Source organism: Callithrix jacchus, chromosome 4 (assembly GCF_049354715.1).
Source record: "Callithrix jacchus isolate 240 chromosome 4, calJac240_pri, whole genome shotgun sequence".
NCBI classification, from domain to species: Eukaryota; Metazoa; Chordata; class Mammalia; order Primates; family Cebidae; genus Callithrix; species Callithrix jacchus.
In genome coordinates this window covers 46,187,981-46,203,735 of record NC_133505.1, presented here as the reverse complement: position 1 = coordinate 46,203,735, position 15,755 = coordinate 46,187,981, and the positions used below count along the sequence as shown (strand labels likewise).

Sequence of the window (15,755 nt, the reverse complement as noted above, 5' to 3'; positions counted from 1 at the left end):
TTCACAACAAAGTTTAGCCAAATGGCCAATGATGAAAGGTGCTACATTTTATTAGTCATCAGAAAAATATAAATTAAAAGCACACTGCAATAACTTTATATAACCAAAATGAAAGTGACCATCAATAGGAAGTACTGACAAACTGTGGACTAACCAGAACTCTCATATACTGGTGGTATGAGTGTAAACTGATATAGTCATTTTTGAAAACTGGTAGTATCTACTAAATTGAAACATACATACATGCATATATCATGATATTTGCATATTATATATGCATATATAATATGCAAATACCACTATAAATGCATTATATATGCATGATATATCCACATGTATCATATATCATAGTGTCAGCATTCAACACCACCAAATGCTGACAAGGATGTGGAGAAACAGGAACTCTCATTCACTGCTAATGGGAATGCAAAACAGTACACTCACTTCTGAGAATTTCATAATTTCTTTTTTTTTTCTTTTTATAACTAGATTCTATTTATTTGTTTTTATTTTACTTTAGGTGTGTATTATATCTGGAATTTCTCCCCATGTTATCCCCCCACCCCTGCTGTCTAACCCCCTACCTCCCTGACTGCCCCCAGTGTGTGATGCTCCTCTCCCTGAGTCCACGTGTTCTGAGAATAATGGTTTCCAGATTCATCAAAGTCCCTACAAAGGACACAAGCTCATCATTTTTATGGCTGCATAGTATTCCATGGTATATATGTACCACATTTTCTTTGTCCAGTCTATCACTGATGAGCATTTGGGTTGGTTCCAGGTCTTTGCTATTATATACTGGGCTGCAATTAACATATGTGTGCATGTGTCTTTATAGTAGAACAATTTATAGTTCTTTGGGTATATACCCAGTAATGGGATTGCTGGGTCAAATGGAATTTCTATTTCTAGATCCTTGAGGAATCACCACACTGTCTTCCACAATGGCTGAACTAATTTACATACACTCCCACCAACTGTCTAAGAGTGTCCTATTTCTCCACATCCTCTCCAGCATCTGTTGTCTCCAGATTTTTTAATGATCACCATTCTAAGTGGCGTGAGATGGTATCTCAACATGGTTTTGAGAATTTCATAATTTCTTACAAAACTAAACATACTCTTACCATATGATCCAGCAGTTGTGCTCTTTGGTATTTATCCAAATGAATCCAAAACTTATGTCTGCACAAAAATCTGCACAGATGTTCATAGCAGCTTTATTGATAATTGCGGAAACTTGGAAGCAATCAAGGTGTCTTTTAGTAATCAAGTGGATAAACTGCAGTATAATGCAGACACTGGAATATTATTCAGCACTAAAAATAAATGAGCTAGCAAGCCATGAAAAGGCATGGAAGAAACTTAAATGCTTATTACTATATAAAAGAAGCCAATCTAAGAAGGATACATACTGCATGATTCCAACAATATGACATTTTGGAAAAACCAAAATTCTAGAGATAATGAAAAGTTGTTGCCAAAAGTTGAAAGAAAGGGAAGGATGAAGAGGCAGAGCAGAGAGGGTTTTCAGGGCAGTGAAATATTCTGCATGAAACTATAATGGTAGATTCATTACACATTGTCAAAACCCACTGAATATACACCACAAAGAGTGAATCCTAATGCAAACTATGGGCTCTGAGTGATAATGATGTGTCACTGTATCTATGAAATGTACCACACTAGTGTAGGATGTTGATAGTAGGGGAGGCAGTGTGTGTAGACAGTTAATGAGTATATGGGAACTCTATATCTCTTTATACCTTCTCCTAAATTTTGTTGTAAACCTAAAACTCCTTTTTAGAAAATGAAGTCTTTTTTTTTTAAGACAAAGTTTCACTCTATCGCCCAGGCTGGAGTGCAGTGGCACAATCTCAGCTCAGTGCAGCTTCTACCTCCCAGGTTCAAAAGGTTCTCCTGCCTCAGCCTCTTGAGTAGCTAGGACTACAGGTGTGTGCCACCACACCCTGTATTTTTGTATTTTTTAGTAGAGATGGGGTTTCACTATGTTGGCCAGGCTGGTCTTTAACTCCTGACGACCTCAAGTGATCTACCTGATTTGGCCTCCCAAAGTGCTGCGATTACAGGCGTGAGCCACCATGCCCAGCCATGAAGTCTATTTTTTTAATCTACCAAAGTATACACTTAAAATGTTCAAAGTAAACTAAGTCATACTTCAATTAAAAAGCTGAAAAACATCTAAGAAGAAAAAAAATTTTTAAGTAATCTGTATGGTACAAGTTGGGATAGTGATTACCCTTGAGAGAGGAAGGGAGCAGTTACTGGAAGAGTATAGGACGAGGGAATCTTGGGGGCTGGAATGCTATTTCTTGGTAGCTATTCCTGGTTACATAGGCATATTCACTTTATGAAAATTCATTTAGCTATACACTGAAGATTCATGTATTTTTCATTATTTTATACTTCAATAAAAAGTTCACATTAAAAAACACGACACAATGGTAGCATGCCTGCAGTCCCAACTACTTGGGAGGCTGAGAAAAACTGCTTGAGCCCAGGAGTTCTGGGCAGTACTGCACTATGCTGATCAGGTGTCCACACTAAATTCAGCATCAATATGGTGACCTCCCATGAACAAAGGAGCACCAGGTTGCCTAAGTAGGAGTGAACTGGCCCAGGTTAGAAATGGAGCAGGTCACAACTCCTGTGCTCATCAATAGTAGGATCATGACTGTCCCAATGTTTTGGGAGGCCAAGACAGGAGGATCACCTGAGGCCTGGAGTTCAAGACTGCTCGGTCAACATAGAGAGATCTCAGCTCTACTGAAAAATTTAAAACTTTGCCAGGTGTGGTGGCATGCGCCTGAAGTCCTAGCTACTTGAGAGGCTCAGGAAGGAGGATCCCTTAAACCCAGGAGTTGGAGGCTGCAGTGAACTATGATTCTGTCACTGCACTCTAACCTCCTGGGCAACAGAGCAAGACCCTGTCGAGACAGAGACAGGGACAGACACAGAGAGAGAGAGAGAAGAAAGAAAAGAAGAAACTGTCTTAAGCTGTCAATAATTCACCAGAAAATAAACTCTACCTGTCTAAAACTAATCATCTTTCTCACGACCCACTTACTGTCTTCTAGTACAGATTCACTGAATCACTTCAACTTAAGAACTTCGAAAGTATAAACTTTTTCCTGCCAAACAAAACACAATGCATACCACAGACAGAGAGCACTACTGGTTGCTTCTCCAATTTCACTCTGGATTTGGGAACATATTCACAAATGACCTTTCATATCTAAAGAGCTGGTAAGTGAAGGAGCTTCTATACTCACAAGTGACTGACATCATCTTCCAACCTACAGTTTAGGTCAGTCCGTACTGCCTCTCTTCTCCTTTACTGTCACTCCCCACCATCCAACCTGTCGCTGCTCTTACACTCAAGCCCCCTCTTCATTCCCCACTGCCAACCTACAATTATTTTTGGCTCCCTACTGCAGCAGTCTCCCAGGGTTGCTTTATCTAGAGTCCACAGGCTCCCATGGTCCATGGGCTAACTGGTTTCCTTTGTAATCACAGGTGTTTTAAGCATTATTTTCATAAGGGGTCTACAGACTTCACCAGATTGCCAAAGGGATCCATGATTCAAAAAGGTTTAATTGCTCTAACTAGTCTCTCTGCCTATACATTACAATTCATTCTCCACATTAACTTTTTGAAACATATTATAAATATCATCTGTTATCCATGCTTAAAATCTTTAAATGCTTCCCAACTGCTTCCTGATCCTTAGCTCAACAGCGCAGCAATGAAGTGTATCTTCATAACTGGCCCCTCCTCATCTCCCAAGGTTTGTCTTGCCTGCTGCCATACACTGCAGCTAATATACTGAGTTGTAGTTGCAATTCTCTTAATTCAGCACACTTTCCCATTTCTCTGTTCCTCTGTATAGAAGATGTTCTCACAGCCTAGAAATCCCTTCCTTACCATTGGTCATGTGGTTAACTTCTGTTCATCTTTCATACCCAGCTCAAGCCTAACTCATGAGAAGCTCTCCTGGCCACCCTCATTACCCATCTAGGTAAGATGCCCATTAGTGTTCTTCTCATAATACTCAATGATCTTCCATAGCACTTTTCTAACAGTGTTTTGTCAGTTTATTGATCCACCTCCCCTTCCAGACTGTGTGCTTTCTTAGGGCAGAAGACAGACCAAGGTATCTTCTGCCTAGCATAGCTCAAGACACATAATCGAGTGCTTAACAAACTCTTGTTGAAAAAAGGACTGGCTCTGGAAAATGGTCAAACGGGCCAAAGGCTGGTCAGAAACTTCACCAATTAACAAGGTGGCATCAGTCTGGAGATCACTATAAATGCAAATCACCCATATGAGGCAAAATAGTTCTGTATTTATTAATCTGCCATCAATGCTCCTTCTTTCAAATTAGGAAGCTGGCCTTTAATAAATGTAATCACCATGACCAGGCACTGTGGCAAGGGCTTAACAGGCATCAGAGCTCACTAAATCTCGAAGCCAACTCTAAGATATTATTTCTTAGAGATAAAGAGACAGAGAGGTAAACTCACATCTTTGATTCCAATCCCCATGCCTAGCCACTTAGCTCAGTTGGTTTTCTGGAGATAAGAGATCAGTATGCTCTTCATCTTTAGAGTTTTGGAGGAATTGGAGATAGATGAGAGAGGGGGCCCTTCATCGGCCTCTCAGCAATTAAGAAAAGGTCCTATTCCCCAGGAAGTACTATTGCTAAATTCTTTTAAGATTTAGTGTAACTTCCCCGTATGTATTCACTGTAAAATCTTTCAAAAGAGAAGGGTTCATGTGAGTTGTTTTTCTAAGAACAGCAAGTTACACAGACAATGGGCAAGACTGTTGAATCCCCCACCAGGCATGGAGGGAAAATGGGAGAAGAAAAATCAATCCCAAGGAACTGAATTAACTGGTTGTGGCAATACCAATAAAGGAAAGGTAAGTTGAGTCTCCATGGCCTGCTGCAAGGAGAAACCATGAAGCATTATTCTTTAACTGGCTAAGAAGGTTCCTATGGTCTTAGCAGAAGAGCCCACGGGATTCTAACATGATGGAACACCAATTTTGCTGAAAGCTGTAGCTATTTCCACTAAACTTTAGTCAGCTGTCATCCTGTGATCTTTAGCACTTCCCTGTAAGGTCCCAGGGGACTCACATCCCACACTTCAAGAAAAGACAAAACATCTCATTAACCCTAACCACCACCTTTTCACATTAATTACTCTAGCCTTACAGATGAGACCACCTCTCACAGTTTGACTAGAAAATGATGGCCACAAAGCAACTTCATTCCCAATTATAATACCACCATTCTATTTCCCTCCACATGTCCCCATCCTTATCCCCCTTCCCCAGTCTTCCCCTCTGACCACCTTCTGTGTCCTTACCTTCCAACTCACCTCCAAATCTGTAGTCTTATATAGATCTGTCCAATGACTTTTCTGCACCGCAATTTTAAACACAAAACCAACAGTCCATTCTTCCTGCCCCTAACTCCAACCAAAAACACACACAATGTAAAAATCTAATGTATTTATAATGAAAACTACTCAGGTAAATTTGGTGGCTTTCAACTATCAGATTAGTATAATCCTAGAAAGTTTTAAACCAAGGGTAAGCAAATGCAGTCTATAGGGACATACACTTCCACAGATGAGCATTTTTGAGATTCCCTAAAGAGATCCTAGTATACAAGAGTGCAATACTCCACACATTTTCACTCAAGATTATATCTGTCATTTGCAAAGACTTTGTCATTTAAATCAACGCAACTGTTCCTTAACAGATCCTGCTCAATATTCCCTGAAGAAAAAGATTAGCCTTACAAATAAAATGCATGGTTTAAGCACATATTGGAAGTGCTACAACATGGATGGGGTTGGGAGAAGAGGATGAGCTAGTTAGCAGTGACTGATCCACAGAAACAGGGAACACAGGCCTCAGAGACTAAATGAACATGCCCCCAATAAATTAATTTAAAAAATTAAATGAAAAGTTCCTATGTAGTATTTTTATGGGTCAATATACAAAAACATTCCTCCACTTTTTTTTTTTTTTGAGCCAGAGTCTCACTCACAGAGCCCAGGCTGCAGTGCAGTAGCGCAATCTTGGCTCACTGCAACCTCTGCCTCCTGATTCAAGCAATTCTCCTGCCTCAGCCTCCCGAGTAGCTGGGATTACAGGCACGCGCCACCATGCCCAGCTAATTTTCCTTTAAGTTATATTAAAAGGAAACGGCAAACTAGACTAAACTGCATGCAATAAGGTCAAACAATGTGAGGATTTTTTATGTACAGGCAAAGTTTCACATGCGAACACATAAAGACTTGAAAAACCTGGTTTTCTCGATTTCTGTGGCAACTGAAGAAAAAGAACAATACCATCCATGCCTCCCTAGGCAAAGAAACCAAGAAATCATAAAACCAGAAATAACTCACATTGAAATCACCATACTGTCTCCCACCTCCGGTTTATTGTTTATTATTTCTTGCTAGTTAATACTTCTCCGACTAGTTTAAGAATAACTGTACTATTCAATGTACTTTATGTGTCTCGTGCATAAATCTTTTCAGGAGATAATTCTGCCAGCACATTTTTCCACAGAAAGCACCCTAGAGAGGGCTGCCATTAAAAAAATGATCTGAAACAGATAAAAGCTTTGAAAGCACAGACATGACGGCAAAGCCCACCACCCACTCTGTATTTCCCAATGTCCTACCTCCACTCTTCCAGTTAGGTACTATAAGCCACAGAAAACTTTTTTTTACTTTCTTGTAAAAGATAAACAAATGTAATTCTCAGAAAACTGACACAAGAACAGAAAATCAAACACCGCATGTTCTCATTCATAGGCAGGTGATGAACAATGAGAATACACGGACACAGGGAGGGGAGCTTCACACACTGGATTCTGTTGAGGGGGCGAAATGCCAGATGTAGGTGACGAGGGGGATGGAGGCAGCAAACCACATTGCCATGTGTGTACCTATGCAACAATCCTGCAAGATCTGCACATGTACCCCAGAACCTAAAGTACAATAAAAAATAAATAAATAAAAATAAACGAATGAATAAAATCAAGTGCCTGGACAAAGAAGCTGACTACAGAAGGAGTATTTGTGGTATTCTTCAATGGGCAGAATGCTTCTCCTTCCAGGAAGTGTGGCTGTGAGTATGATTATTTTATGCAAATGCACTTCAACTTATCAGTGACTCCAAGAAGTAGATAAGACATCAACAGCTATTACTCCACACCACTCTACTTCAGCAGAAATAAGTAAGAAAAGACACTCCACAAAAGGTCCTAAGTATATCACCAACCTCACTCTGCCAGGTAATTACTAAAGCATCAATACAGCTAACTAGAGCTTAACCACAACCTGGAAACAAAATGCTTTGGTGTGGCTTGGCCCTCCTCTTCCATCCAAGGCCAGAGTGGTAGCAAGCAGCATCAATGACCTCTCCCAGGACGTTGTTCTGCCCTAATACAAACTCGAGCTTGCCTGTGATATGGGACATCTGGTACAGCTAAATGAACAGATGCTGTTGGCTAGTACATCATCCTTCCTTAACAGCTATAGCCAAGACTTCAGGTGCCCACCACTGTTTGCAGCTCTGTCCCTCAGCCTCATGGATGACATGAATTTTCATTCACCTGTGCCATTATATTAGCCTGGTGCATCACAGATCAGTTTGGTTTTGTCCATCACTGCTGGAAATTCCAATATACCCCACCTTTCTCTATATATGGTAACCTGAATTTGCCAGAAAATCCAATGCGCTTATCCCTAATCACATATAAAAAGCTGCCATACGAGATTTACTTTTGTGAAAACAAATATTTTTCCTCTACAAAAGTCATAAAAGCTAACTAGAGCCTATCTACAACCTATGAACTTTCAAAAGGGTAAGTAGCTTCAAAAATTCTTTTAACCAAAAGAAACTGATTCTCTGTTAGACCAACACCTCCCTGTATAAGCCTCTGAAGTTGCCAGTTTAACAGGGCTAAAAGAGCTAAAATGACTGACTCAAAAGTAACACTTTTAAAAAGATTCAAATTACAGACTACATTTCAATTCCCATTACTGAAATTTTAATTCCCATTCCTGACCAAAGGAGCACTTCCCAGTAATCTGGATTAACAATAGCATTGCTTCTCCCAGTGGAAATAAACTATTTTGGAGCTGGAAAGAAATTTAGAGCTAAATTAGATAAATCCCTCATTTTCAGAATATGAGAGAAAAAAAAAGGATCTAAAGAGCCCACAAGAAAATAGTCTTGAAAATGCTGGCTGCCCATCAGTCAACATTCTAGATCAGCACTGTCCAACATAAATTTCTTGAAGGATGAAAATGTTCTGTATCTGTGTTCCTCAATAGGGTAACCACTAGTTACTGAGCTAGTGAGTACTTAAAAGTAGCTTCTGTGACAAAGGAACTAATGTTTTAAACTTTAAACTGAATTTAAATTGCTACTTACAGCTAATGGCAACCATAATGGGCAGTGCCATTCTAGAATAGTTTTAGATTCTGATTATTAGACACTTTTTTTTTTTTGAGACAGAGTCTCACTCTGTTGCCCAGGCTGGAGTACAGTGGTGCAATCTCCTTGCAACCTCCACCTCCTGGTTTCAAGCGATTCTCCTCACTCAGCCTCCCAAGTAGCTGAGACTACAGGTGTATGCCACCACGCCCAGCTAATTTTTGTATGTTTACTAGAGACAGGGTTTCACCATGTTGTCCAGGCTGGTCTCAAACTCCTGACCTCAAGTGATCCTCCCGCCTCGGTCTCACAGAGTGCTGGGATTACCAGCGTGAGCCACAACACCCGGCCAAGACACTTTAAATAAAGTTCTTCAACCTCCTTTTCTGCATGTGACACTTAACAGGACATGTCTTGTGTTTAAATAGCTCACTCAGCAATGTAATCTTATTACATACCGACCCAGCCCAGAGCAGGATCACTGTTTCTCAGAGACCCAAGAAGCACTGAGTAACATCAGGGTCATCCACATGGCTAGAATGAAGGCCCTCTTTTGCTAACCACTCTGACATGAAGTCCCATGAAATCCACAAAGCCAGAATCTGAATTATTTTTTAAGCACTGAATAAAAATTATACTACGTCACAACCAATCACTTCTTTCATGTAGCTTTACTGATATACCAACCTTAATCTTTCTTCAAAAACAGAAAAGAATTTTTTTTTTTTTTTTTTTTTGCAGGGGAGGGGACTTTGATAGGCTCAGCTTCCAGCCTCAGCCACAAAGCCAGGTGGCCCTGCCAGTTCCAGGCCTGGGTGGAAAAAAAAAAAAAAAAATCTTTTTTAACCTCAATTTTGATCTGTAATTATTGTAGGAATTCAAAATATTACGTCACTTTGCGCAGACAAGACCTCCCTATGGCCTAATAAAAAATCCAAATGATATCAGTTCTTACCCTCTTAGTATTCTGCTCTAAGTACATCCTCTTTTATAAACTGTTCTTGGTTTCTTTTTAAGGACTTTACTCTTTTCAAGGATTTTTAGTCTCTGATTTTTACAGCTAGGAAAAGGTTAATTTATGAAAACTAATGTTAATTTTCATACCATCAAGGATTATAAAGAGATTCTTAGTCAAAACTTTTCAGTATGATTTAAACTTTTGAATTCTCCTCTATTTTTAAAGGGAGGGAAAGAATGGAAGATGGTAAATGGAGAAGGGAAGATGATAAAATCAAAAGAGCCATATGGTAACTTGACCTAACTCTAAAAAGCTATTGCCTCAAACCAATAGAAAGAAGACTATGTTTGCTTAAATTAAAAAAAAAAAAAAAAATTCCCTGTGTGCCATCACATCAAAGGGACAAATTTCCTATTTTCTGAATCCTCCAAATGCAATAAGGAAAATAGGGCAAGTAGATAAATGAACCAATACTGAATACTTAATTTAAATCATGTTTTATCTTCAGATGCACACAATACTCAAAGATGCAAAGTAAAACTGCACAAGCAAGCTTTTTTGTTTTTTAAGAGAATGTTTAAGGGGGTTTTATAACCCAGGGATAAGTAGTGACATCAACAGAATGAACATTCTACTGATTAGTGATTCATACTGTGTTCACATGATCTTGAAAGCCCAGGTTAAGTTGGTTGAAGTGTGGCAACATGTTACAATTGGGAGACTGACACTGCAGAGGCAAAATGACTGTGAAGTCCATACACTGTGAGGAGCAAAGCACACTAGCCAGATGATCCACACAGTGACAGTAACAGAGATAATGTTCTACAGCAATTCACAAAGCCTGGGCTCAGAGGGAAAAAATATACATATCAATGCTAAACTAGTCAGTATCTTATGATTGCCAAAAATAAAGTGGAATAAAACAAATCATGTTTACGTTTTCAATCAACTTTCTACTAGTAGCCATTTCAGAAATGAAATTTATTTTAGGAGATTACCCCTATCCTTACCTCTACCCATCCTTATCTTAAAGTACATCTCTTATCCAGCCAATCTAGTTTGTAGGCAAAATGCTTCAACAGAAATGATTACAAAAGCTAAATACTAATAAAATATATTTCCCAAAAGAAAATAAACCCATGTAGTATCTGTTTTATGTCATGACTTGTTAGAACAGAAGAGCTTATTTTTTTAAATCATCAAAACAATGAATAGTTTACCTAATAAACCCCGTATTTAATATTCCATTATTCCCTAATACCAGACTGAACGCTTACGTCTACTATGCTTTAAGCTTATTTACAAAATAGTAATTCCCAAGGTTTCCATATGTCATCATGAGATTATCTCCAATTGTAAAAGCAAAATATCAATAATAATTATATTTTTGTACTTAAATAGAAAATACTTCCATCTTCCATCCTAATTACCCTATTATCCTATAATACACATAGTATATTCTTATACTATTTTTCTATCTTTTCTATAATATTCTGTCTTCACATTTACGAAAAATCTACATGCCTCAGCACTTTTTAAATGTCTAAATAATTTAAAATGCAGTTTCAACTAATAACACTATACCTGTACAGTTTAAAAGTGTTTTAATGTATGTATATATTTCAACTAAAGAAAATGTACTAATTGACTATTTCATTTCAGATACTGAATACCTAAAATGAGCCAAGAAAATACTCATATTTCACTAAAGGTTTTAATTTCATATCTCACGGAAAAATTTGTTTTAATCCTAAAAATATTATATTAATATATACTGGTCAGGCGCAGTGGCTCACGCCTATAATCCCAACACTTTGGGAGGCCGAGGCAGGCAGATCACCTAAGGTCAGGAGTTCAAGACCAGCCTGAACGACATGGAGAAACCCTATCTCTATCAAAAATACAAAATTAGCCAGGCGTGGTGGTGCATGCCTGTAATCCCAGCTACTCAGGAGGCTGAGGCAGGAAAATCACTTGAACCCGGGAAGCAAAGGTTGCAGTGAGCCGAGATCACACCATTGCACTCCAGCATGGGCAACAAGAGTGAAACTCCATCTCAAAAATATATACATACAACTTGCAACTTTATTATAAACAGGTTAATCTTCAACAATTTCCATGGCAGCAAAGTTTCCCAGTGGAGATGGTCTCTATAAAATAACTTAATTACTGTACACAATTACACAATATAAGCCAAGGAGAAGAAAACTGGAAACTAAGTGCTGCAAACACTAACACATGTGAATTGTACACTCCTCTTGGCATTCTTTAACTGCATTCTCACAAGGGAATACAGTTAAAGGTCTCCTATTCAACTAAGCCCCACTGATTAGTGTCCTGACTGGACAATGCTGGGCCGCAAGTACTGCAGCCTGAGTCACTGGAAAGAGCAGCAATCCTAAAGGAATTGCTGTTAGTCTGCCGGTGCCAGAACATTCTGCTGAGAGGCTCCTCAGCAAAGGGCTGGGTGTGGGCCCTGGCTAGCTGACTTTAGACCTAGAGCTTCCAAGGAGTGCAATGCTGCACAAAATTTTTTAGAACATATTCATCTTCATTTTCATGGAGGGAAAAGGCAAAAGATACCTCCTAAATGGCTTGCACTTCTATCTACTTCTCTCTTTTCTCCCCAACCACTATGTTGGTTCACGTCACCACTATGGCAAACCTGGACTTAGCAACATTCCAACTATGGCAAACCTGGACTTGGCAACATTCCACAAAAATACATACATCACATTCATATAGACACACAGAATCATACCACACACCCAGGCCACTCTCAAGATCAACCAATAACCTTTCACAAAAAGATATACATTACTCCCTGATCAAAGTTCTTCAGTAGCTCCCCACTGCACTCAGGATAAAAGTCCAAAGTCCTCAGCGTTACTTAAAAGGGCCACATCTCACAAACTTCTCTCAACTCCCCAGCCTTATCTCTAGCTGATCCCCCTTCACAATCTACCAACAGACCCAACAAACCTGTTGCTTAAATGCATAGTGCTCTCACTCACATCCCAGCCTTCAGATATGTTAGTCCCACCGCCTGAAAGGAGTATTTGTTTCCATACTCTCCTTCTACCCTTCATGTAGGTCTAGGCTAAAGTGTTACTTTCTCCAGGCTGCCTTCCTCTACCTCCACCCCAGCTAGGGTAAGTGCCCCTCCCATAGGGCACTTGTACAATGTACTGCAACTGTCAGTTTACTTCCCTGTGGCCCCTGCCCCAGACTATGGGGTCAGTACCTCCTTGTCTACCATTCTATCAGAGGCACTCATATATTTGTTAAATATATTCTAAGTTTACTCAGTGAACATAATATGAATGTGGCCCATGCAGTAAGGAAAATGTGTTCAAAGTCAGTTATGATATGATGAAAACAAGGCAGCAATTTTGTGATGCTTTGTTGTAAAATTCAAACTACATAGGTGTCTACAAACATCCTTAAGAAAGGTTAAAACATTGCACCAAAAATAATACTTTTCTCCATAAACATATTAGTTTTGTGGTCACTACTCCTGGTAGGTAAATTGCAGTTCATAAAAAGTGTCAGATTGAATGTATCAAAAAAAGCAGCCCTGATTGCTTATAGGTCAAGTACAACATTAGTATAACGTTTCCTTTCTGCTGCCATCAAACTCTCTTGGGATTATCAGAACGCTCTCAGCCAAAGGGAAAAGGCTGGCCTGGCGCTGTGGCTCATACCTGTAACCCCAGCACTTTGGGAGGCCAAGGCAGGTGGATCACCTGAGGTCAGGAGTTTGAAACCAGCCTGGCCAACATGGTGAAATCACGTCTCTTCTAAAAAAAATACAAAAACTAGCCTGGCATGGTGGTGTGCACCTATAGTCCCAGGTACTTGTGCGGTTGAGGCAGGAGAATCGCTGGAACCCGGGAGGTGGAGGCTGCAGTGAGCCAAGATCACGCCACTGCACTCCAGCCTGGGCAACAGAGCCGGACTCCATCTCATAAAAAAATAAACAAATGTAAAAGGCTTTTAACTCTGTCTCAAAAATAAATAAATACAAGTAAAAGGCTATCCATTTCCTTAGTTTCTAAGCCTTGATGTAAGTCCTTCAATATAGATTCCATTCATGATAATAGTCTGAAGGATATATAAACGTGTTGGCCAGAAAATAGACCTGATACATCCTGAGCATTAGTTGCCACCGGCAGAGACTTTCTTTAGGACACATGTCTTATAGTAAGTTACAATCTGAGGCTTGTGACACAGGGCAGCAGACTGATGTCACAAACATGATAGTTCTAAGCACTCCACACCAGCTCCACCCTACGCTCCCTGTGTGAAGGGGCAAATTATCCACCCTAAGCCTCAGTTTCCCCATCTCATGATGAGATAATGGTTCCTACCTCGAAAGATTCTTGGGGGAATTAAGACGACATGTCCATGAAAGCACTTCACAGGCAAACCACTTATTTTCAAATCAAAATGAAGGGAAGACTAGAAATATTTTCACATTTTCAGGACTTTGGATATGCCATAACTTATTTTTTACTAATGTCCTTCCACAGGGAAATTTTCGAGAAAGGCAGAAAAATGAGAAAATGAAGATCCGCTTCTGTCATAACCATGGGAATGACAACATCCATGGAACTCTACATTAAGATCCACTTTCTCATCTTTCTCTGCACTCCCAAAATCACCCTTAATTTCTGTTAACCATTCCTACAATATGGAAGATAGCAAAGGAAAACTACTTCAATACTTCTTTCCAAGATGTCCTCACCAGAAACAATCTTCATTCCTGCCTCTATGTCTCCAAATATACGGAATCTTTTTAAAAATAAAACTAAAACAAAAAGATAAAAGGGACTCAAATCACAAAAGCTGGCCTTCAAAGCCTCCGGCTTCCCACTGCAGAACTACAGTCATGTGGTATGACTGAGGCACCTGTTAGGTGGCACTCCATGAAGCTTAAAAGTGTTACCAGGAGAATTTAAACTGTAATGGGGGGAGGAAGAGGGAGCTGATTTCCCACTTCACATTTTTTCCCCTCTGACACATGATGGCCAAACAACAATACACGCTACCCACTGTGAACATTTTTATCATTTTTACCTAAATTGAGAAAGAGGAGAATTTGAGAGCCAACTGAGTAAACTGACTCTCATATTCTCCAATAAAGGCTGACTTTGGGTTTTGTGTGGGTTTTCTTTTTCCTTTTTTTCTTTTTGACAAGGAAATTTAACATATCCCCTGAAACGTGTTTTACGTGAAGGTGAGACCTCAACAGTAACTTTACCCCTAGCCTGGGTTCTAAACTCGGTTTTTACAAATGGGTGACGCGTGAACAGCTTCCTAAAAGCAAATGGGGCACTAGGATATAATCTAGGAAGTGATGATGCAAGTCTCTGGAGGACCGGGAGGAGGGGAGGTGAAAAAGTCAGAGGAAATACCCTCCCAATGCCTGGGCACCAACTCACGCCAAGGGAGGGAGTAAAGGCTGGCCTCCACATGCCCAGGGAAGGGGCACCCCTGCTCCTCCCAGAGCGGTCAACGCCGCCCCCTCATCTCTCCCCCGCCGCCCTGCCCCCCTCACCCGTGGCCCGGGAGGTCCCCGTGGGCCGGAGCTTCAGGCCGGCGATTCCCTAAGGGTGGCAACGCACCCCCGGCAGGGCCTTCCCTGCCCACCGCCAGCTCCCCACCCGGCACCCCTCCCCGGGACACGACCCCCACACCGTCCCCATAGGCCCGGGCTGGGCCCAGCCTCCAGGGTTCCGGCCTCCCGGGCCCCGAGGCCTGCCCAAGCAGCCCTGGCGTCCGCGCCCCCGGCCCCCGCCCCCACCCGGCCGGGCACTTACCCCCAGAAGCCGCAGGGACAGCGAGGCGGCAGGCTGGGCGCTTTGCTGCGCTCGCTCCCGGCGTCTCCCATGGTGCTCGGCGGCGGCGGAGCTCGGCGGCGGCAGCGGTGGCGGCGGCTGGGCCCGGGCCCCGCTCGGAGGAGGCGGCGGCGGCGGCTACGGCGTCGGGGGGCTCCGGGCGGGGGGAGGGAGAGGGAGCGGGCGCGCGGGCGGGCGCGAGTCCGGGGCTGGGAGCCGGGATTCCAGGCCGGTCAGCTGGAGGCGGGCCGCACCACTAGGCCTGCGGAAACGGGGGGCCGGGGAGGCGCGGAGAGGAGAAGGAGGGACCCGAGGAGGAGGGGCGTGCGGGCGCACCGAGGACCGCGGGGGAGGAGGAACACCGGCGCCCTCGGCGGCTCCCACCGCCGCTCCCTGCCAGAGCGATGTTCCTTGCGGCGGCACAGGGAAGGACCAGAGGCCCCCGCCGACTCCGCAGTCGCAGCGGTCGC

At 41.7% G+C, this 15,755-nt stretch overlaps 1 protein-coding gene across 7 annotated transcripts in view; it reads right to left on the bottom strand.

The window, feature by feature from the left end:
- Window positions 1-15,543, bottom strand: part of ZFAND3 (zinc finger AN1-type containing 3) — a 335,328-nt gene extending 319,785 nt beyond the window's left edge. For 4 of the 7 annotated variants that reach the window (XM_078369085.1, XM_078369084.1, XM_078369087.1 and 1 more), the window contains exon 1: window positions 15,268-15,543. Coding sequence is in view for 1 of the 7 variants with exons in the window: in XM_002746500.7 (XP_002746546.1) it covers window positions 15,268-15,338 (71 nt within the window). In the remaining 6 variants the exon portion in view is untranslated. Of the gene's footprint in view, window positions 1-1,127; window positions 5,968-9,174; window positions 9,299-13,586; window positions 14,967-15,267 lie in introns of those variants that run through there. The other 3 variants (XM_078369088.1, XM_078369090.1, XM_078369089.1) reach the window with 3 other exon arrangements.
- Window positions 15,544-15,755: the final 212 nt, after the last annotated feature.